Source organism: Chiloscyllium plagiosum, chromosome 11 (assembly GCF_004010195.1).
Source record: "Chiloscyllium plagiosum isolate BGI_BamShark_2017 chromosome 11, ASM401019v2, whole genome shotgun sequence".
In the NCBI taxonomy this organism is placed as follows: domain Eukaryota; kingdom Metazoa; phylum Chordata; class Chondrichthyes; order Orectolobiformes; family Hemiscylliidae; genus Chiloscyllium; species Chiloscyllium plagiosum.
Window position 1 is genome coordinate 1161753 of NC_057720.1, and position 7491 is coordinate 1169243.

At 44.9% G+C, this 7491-nt stretch overlaps 1 protein-coding gene across 1 annotated transcript in view; it reads left to right on the plus strand.

Annotated features, from left to right (window-relative positions):
• The window catches only part of LOC122554686 (serine/threonine-protein kinase TNNI3K-like), a 24284-nt gene extending 18952 nt beyond the window's left edge, over window positions 1-5332 (plus strand). Inside the window, exon 6 of the mRNA XM_043700062.1 lies at window positions 5177-5332. Within this exon, the coding sequence (XP_043555997.1) occupies window positions 5177-5332 (156 nt within the window). The remainder of the gene's footprint in view (window positions 1-5176) is intronic.
• The last annotated feature ends 2159 nt before the right edge of the window (window positions 5333-7491 follow it).

The window sequence follows — 7491 nt, forward strand, 5'->3', positions numbered from 1 at the left end:
AGGAAGTGGTAGAAACTGGTACAATTGCAACATTTAAAAGGCATTTGGATGGGTATATGAATAGGAAGGGTTTGGAGGGATATGGGCCGGGTGCTGGCAGGTGGGACTAGATTGGGTTGGGATATCTGGTCGGCATGGATGGGTTGGACCGAAGGGTCTGTTTCTGTGCTGTACATCTCTATGACTCTATTCTCCTCCTCTCTCCACAAGAATCTCAGTGAGTCTCTCTCTCACTGCAACCCCTCAGATTATCTCCTCTGCCCTGAAGCTCTTCAGCCACATCCTGAAGCAGACTCACTGCCTATCGCACTCTCAGCTACCTTTCCCCAGCCCCATTCCCTCCCATTTATCTCCCAGCCTCCCTGGCTCACAAGCCTCATTCCTGATGAAGGGCGTGTGCCTGAAACGTTGATTCTCCTGCTCCTCGGATGCTGCCTGACCTGCTGTGCGTTTCCAGCACCACACACTCGACTCTGATCTCCAGCAGCTGCAGGCCTCAGTTTGTACCAGGAGTAGGCCATTTAGCCCCTCTAGCCTGTTCCACCATTCAATGAGATGATGGATGATCTGCAGCCTAACTCCATATACCTGTCTTTGGCCCAAATCCCTTAATACTTTTGCTTAACAAAAATGTATCTGTCTCAGATTTAAAATGAACAAACATCACTATTAATCCAGCAATCACTGGTGTTTGAGGAATAGAGTTCCAAACATCTCCCACCCTGTGTGTGTAAAAGTGCTTCCTAACATCTCTCCCCAACACTCTGGCCCTAATTCTCAGACTATGCCTCCTGGTTACAGAGTCATTGAGATGCACAGCATGCAATCAGACCCTTAAGTGCAACTTGTCTAAACCAATATTCTACATTAATCTAGTCCCATTTACCAGCATTTGGCTCATATCCCTCTAGACCCTTCCTATTCATATACCCATCCAGATGCCTTTTAAATACTGTAATTTTACCAGCCTCCACCACTTCCTCTGGCAGCTCATTCCATACACGTTGCATACGCCATCTGCAAAAAAAAGTTACCCCTTAGGTCCCTTTTACATCCTTCTTCTCTCACCCTAAACCTATGCCCTCTAGATTGGATTCCCCTACCAGGGGAAAAGACTTTGGCTATTTACCCTCATGATTTTATAAACCTCTATAAGGTCACCCCTCAGCCTCCGACGCTCCAGGGAAAACAGCCCCAGCCTATTCAGCCTCTCCCTGTAGCTCAGATCCTCCAACCCTGGCAACATCCTTGTAAATCTTTTCTGAACCCTTTCAAGTTTCACATGAAACTTTCTACACCAAGGAGACTAGAATTGCACACAATATTCCAACAGTGGCCCCTAACCAATGTCCTGTACAGCCGCAACATGACCTCCCAACCCCTGTACTCAATACTCTGACCAATAAAGGAAAGCATACCAAACGCCTTCTTCACTATCCTATCTACCTGTGACTCCACTTTCAAGGAACTATGCACTCCAAGGTCTCTTTGTTCAGCAACACTCCCCAGGAATTATATTAAGAATATAAATCCTGCTCTGATTTGCTTTTCTAAAATACAGCCCCTCACATTTATCTGAATTAAACTCCATCTGCTACTCCTCAGCCCATTGGCCCATCTGGTCAAGATCCTGTTGTAATGTGAGGTAACCTTCTTTGCTCTTCACTACACCTCCAATTTTGGTGTCATCTGCAAACTTACTAACTGTACCTCCTATGTTCGCATCCAAATCATTTATCTGGAATCACCAATCAGTGGAAGTAGATTATCTTTACCAACCTTGTCTTTTCCTGTTGATACCTTGAAGACTTCAATCAGATCCCCACATAACCTTCTAAACTCAAGAGAAAGCAGGTCTAATTTGTGTAATCTCTCCTTGTAATCTAACCTCTGAAGTTCAGATATCATTCTTGGCCACCTATGTTGTACTCCCTCCAAGACGAATCTATCCTTCCTAAGGTGTGCTGCCCAGATCTGCTCACAATACTCCAACTGGGGTCTAGCCAGGGTTCTGTATAACTGCAGCATAACATCTGCATCCTGTACTCCAGTCCCTAAGATAGAAAGGCCAGCATTCCATTAACTTTCTTGATTATTTTCTGTACATGTTTGTGACATTTTAAAGATCCATGCCCCTGAACCCTCAATGTCTGTTTGGGCAGCCACTGTATTTAACTTCACATCATCTAGAAAGTTCCCTGACCTCTCCTTTTTCAGTCCAACATGGATAATCTCACACTTGCTTACACTGAACTCTGTTCACCTCAGTTTTGCCCATTCATCTAATCTATCAACACCCCTTTGTAATTTCATGCTATCATCTACACTGGCTGCAGTGCTGCCTAACTTTGTATTGTCAGCACATTTGGATGTATAATTTTCTGTGTTATTCTCCAAGTCATGAATAAATAATGTGAATAACTGAGGCTCTACTACAGACCCATGTGGGAGACCGCTGGTCACACCCCGCCAATGTGAGTACCTACCCATCATCCTTACTCTCCATTGCCTGTCATTCAACCAATTTCCCAGCTACGTCAGTAATTTAGCCTCAGTTCCATCGGTGTCTACTTAGTTAACATTCTCTTACGTGGAACTTTATCAACTGCCTTCTGGAAGTCCACATTAATGGCATCCATAGCCATTTCCCTGTTCACTACCTCTTCAAAAACATCCCATGAGATTTATCAGGCATGACTTATCTTTCTTGATGATAGACTTCCACAGTCATCCAACCACAGATGCTAATGGGTCTATAATTCCCTCCTTCATCCTCCTTATCCTTCATGACGTGCAATTTTCCAACCCAGAGGGATGACTCCTATATTGAGGGAACTCTGATTATAGTTAGAGCATCTACAATCTCCTCCCTTTGTTCCTTTAACAGCCTCGGATGGAAACCATCAGGTCCTGAGGTTTTGTTATTCTTTAATTCTGTTAATTTTCTCATTACTGGTGTTTCATTTACATTAATTTTATTCAGTCCTTGTTCCTGATCCATTATTAATTTCCTCATGTCTTCCAGCAATCTATACTCCTTTTCTATTGGAAATACTGAAGAAAAGTAATAATTCATCTGTCAACTCCCCATTGAAGTAACTGTAGAGATGCTGGTATCCCATCACCCAGTCACCCTTCACTTACATATCCACAGGCTATGGCAGCCCAGCTTGGAATCTGACCCTGAACTGAGGAGATTCTGAATCCCCTGGTTATTTTTCTTTAACACTTCAAGCATTTGCCATGCCGACCTGTTTTGTATCGTTCCGAGTTTCAGCCAGGGCTCCCTGATTGGCCGAGGTTAACAATCACAATCAAGGATCTCATAATCAATGCGATCCACCTGATTCCAATCCATATCCCCCCCTTTCAGTCGTTAGTGGGTCAGCGTTGCTCCTGACCACCCGCTGTCCCTTTATGTAACTTTAACATTTTTTCTTATTGATTTTGATGTCCTTGGTAAGTTTCCTTTCATAGTTCCTTTTAGTTGCTCCTATAAGCTGCATGGGGCCCTTTGCTGGTCTCTGTGTCTGTCCTATTCAGCAGGATTTGTGCTGATCTTGTATTTTTGTAAGGCCCATCTTTTTTATACCATCCGCTAAAGTAGAATGTTTCCCTCTCGGGGATATAAACTGGTTCTGTTTTGTGTTAAATGTTCCTTTAAACAGCCTCTGCTGGTCTTCAGTTGTTTTATCCATGAGCAGAATTTCCCAGTTTACTGTGGACAGTCTCTGTCTCTTCTCATTAAAGTCGGCCTTACCTTAATCTAAAATTTCATGCTTTTTGCTTTCAAATGCCACATTGAATTCGATCATATTGTGATCACTGTTTGATAAATGTTCATGCACAATCAGGTTACTAATTAAATACAGCTCATTACTCATTGCTAAATCCAATATTGCTTGTCCCCTTGTTGTGTCCAGAACATATTGCTGTGGGAAACTATCCATAAATTTCCTTTCTAATCTTTCTAACAGGAGTTCTCCAAAGCAATGTTAAAGTTAAAACCCCCCATTAATACTATTCTGGCCTTGTTACATATTTACATTCCTGAAGAAGGGCTTATGCCCGAAACATCGATTCTCCTGCTCCTCGGATGCTGCCTGGCCTGCTGTGTTTTTCCAGCACCACATTTTTCAACTCTGGTCTCCAGCATCTACAGTCCTCACTTTCTCCTTGTTACATATTTACTTAAATTCTGCATTTATATAACCTGGCACTTCAGAGCTGCTCCCAGAACATCTATTACAGTGTTAGACCCTTTGTTGTTCCTCAGTTCCACCCATATTGTTGCTGTTTATGTTTTCCCATCATTATATCCTCCCTCACCACTGAAGTGATTTTGTTTCTAATCAGTAAGGTGACTACACTCTCTCTCCCATTTTCCCTGCTCACCCTGTAGCCCCCTGATATATTTCGTTCCTAGTCCCACCCATCCTGCAGCCACATCTCAGTAATGGCTACTATATTATAATTTCCAATTTATGCATGGAGCTCATTTAATGTATTCCTTACTCTCTGTGGTTTTGGATTTAGAATTTATATCTGGACCATACTCTCCAACCTGTTGCTCAGCCCTGATGTTTTATTCACCTGCTTATTATTATTCCCTTCTGGTTTATCAATACACACGGCACGGTGGCACAGTGGTTAGCACTGCTGCCTCACAGCACTAGAGACCTGGGTTCAATTCCCGCCTCAGGCGACTGACTGTGTGGAGTTTGCACGTTCTCCCTGTGTCTGCGTGGGTTTCCTCCGGGTGCTCCGGTTTCCTCCCACAGTCCAAAGATGTGCAGGTCAGGTGAATTGGCCATACTAAATTGCCCGTAGTGTTAGGTTAGGGGTATGGGTGGGTTGCACTTCGTCGGGTCGGTGTGGACTTGTTGGACCGAAGGTCCTGTTTCCACACTGTACTGTAATCTAATCTAATCCTGTCATTTTGCTATTACCTACCGTACCTGAAGTAGGATTCCTGCCTGTTTCTTTACTCTCCAGCCTGTTACTTGCTTTTGAAACTGTATTGACTTTCCCCATCTCTCTCTCTCTCTCTCTCCCCCATTTACTAGTGTGACCACTCTACATAACGTTTCTGTGAGAACCCTGGGCCCAGATTAGTTGTTCCTGATAGATTGAGTGTTTACTGTCCTTTGGTCTAGCGTTATCATTTGATTCACAGAGAGCTACAAGCTACATAAGCCCAGAGCTGACACTGAACCATCGCTGTGGCTCTGCACCAGTCATACCTGCTGGCTACACACAAAGTGAATTCACAGAGATAAACTCAAACAAAGAATTACCACTAAACCTCTCTGTTCTCCGTCGGCAAAAGTGAGGACTGTAGATGCTGGAAATCAGAGTTTAGATTAGAGTGGTGCAGGAAAAGCACAGCAGGTCAGGCAGCATCTGAGGAGCAGGAAAATCGACGTTTCAGGCAAAAGCCCTTCCTCAGGAATGTCGGTTGTCCATGCCAATGTGACACACGCGGCCCGATTTCATCACTTTCTTCCATTTTGGGAAACAACATGAATAAGATATTGTCTCCAGTTTTTTAGCCAGAGCCATCCACCTTCTGTTTGTCCTCTCACATTTTTCTCTCCTGTTAAATCAGCGTGGCCACGACGTTTTAAGCTTGTTTGAATTGCATTCACCCCAGTGTTGCTTTTACCAGCTTTCTAACCAGATACTCATTTTTGACAGAGAAAACTTTCATTCCTAAAACCAGAAGTTATATTCTGAACAAGCAAATTATGAGCTGGATATTTGCAATATCACCAATGATTGAATTCAACAGTGAACTATCCTCAAGAGACACTGAAACCTCCCTCTGGGCAATCTGCAGTTTCTCCTGTTTTTATTTAATATCCAAGATTTTAATAATACTGAGACTTTGCTTCATTGGCTGGAAAGTGCTTTGAGATGTCCTTGGCCATGAAAAGCACTTTGTAAATACAAATCTTTCTTTCACCTTTGACCTTCATCCATCCACTTATCGAATCTTCCGGCTGATAGTGTTGTTTGAGCCACTGCTTGGTCTCTCAGGAATGACCAATCGGATCTTCCTCCTCTGCTGGGCCTCAATGCCTGCTCCATCCAATGGTGCTGGGTTGTTTGTCGGTAACAGAGAGGATTCCCTGGGTCCCTGCTCCCTGATCATCGTCCCCTCATCGGGGTTCTTGTCGCTGAAAATGAGGACATTGGAGTCTTGCTCCTTACTGCCATTAGCTCCCCATGAAGTGGGTGAGGTACTGGTACCATGTTTGTTCTGACTCTCAGCCATGACATTCCCACCATGAACATGGTCTTGGATCCTGAGTCCAGTTGCTGTTGAGGAAGTTGTGAGTGATGGCGGCTGCTCTGTGGGATGTAGCTGCTGGTTTACCTCAGCTGCTGGCTTGGCTGCTCCAATCTCTGTTGACTCACCCTCACCGTGAGGCACAGCCTCCTCTGAAAAGACAGCAGCTGCTGGAGGGCCCTGTTCCTGGCCCAAGCCAGAAGCTGCTGCTGTGATTGATGTTGTGGACTTGCTTGGAGAATTATTATTCCCAGCTTTCCCCTGACCACCCATCTTATCCTCAGCCATTTCAACGGTACTCCATAGATTTCTGTGTGGACACTGCCCTTTGGCTGTTACATCCTGGTCCCTGCTCTGTCCACAGGGAGGCGGCTGATGGTCCTTTTCCCATCCAAAGGTTTCTGTGGTTTCTTGGCGTCGTGACGATGTGTTTGCCCCCTCATCTTCCGATGGCTTCATACCCAGAGCTTGGCCCTCGGGAGGAGCACCTGGTATCTCCACATCCTTGTGGTTTCTGTCCCTGCTGGGCCCCTGGAGTGGGCATGTGAGGGCATTGGGAGATATTAGCCTTCCCAATGTCTCTCTGTCCTCATTGTCCTCTATGGAAACCTGGAATACTGTAGAAGGAGGTCTATCTGAGGAGGAGGTTACCAACCGTGGGGCCTTGTGCGTCTTTGCTGGGAGAGTCGTTTCTTGTTTGAGTGGTTTGTTTGGTGTCTGAACAGTCCCCACTGACCGGCCAGGTCGCTGTGCTCCAGGGGTTTTAGTGGACTGGGGACGTTTATGATTTTTGGTGTCTGTCACTGGGGGTACTGGTAACAAAACTCTTGAGGTTATTTCTAGACCAGGTATCAAACTTTGACGACCTCCTTGGTCTCTGTCCTCCTTGCCAGGTCCTGTGGAGGGATGGGCTGGGCAGAATGCTTTCTGCTGAGATGGCATTAATGGGCATTGTTTTGGTGTCTTAGGTAATCGGGCTTGCTGTGAATCTACAGTAGTGCCTGTGCTTTGACAGACTGGAGCTTTTCTGGTGGAATTGCTCTTTTTGCAGGTCTCCTTCCATTCTGTTTTCTTTGTGGTCCTCTGCTTTTTCATCCTTAATAGTCCCTTCACCCTGGCAGCTTCATCTGGATGGACCTTTGCTAGTTTGGTAGGATGCAGGATGAACTTTACCATCCATACATTCACTGATGGCCTAT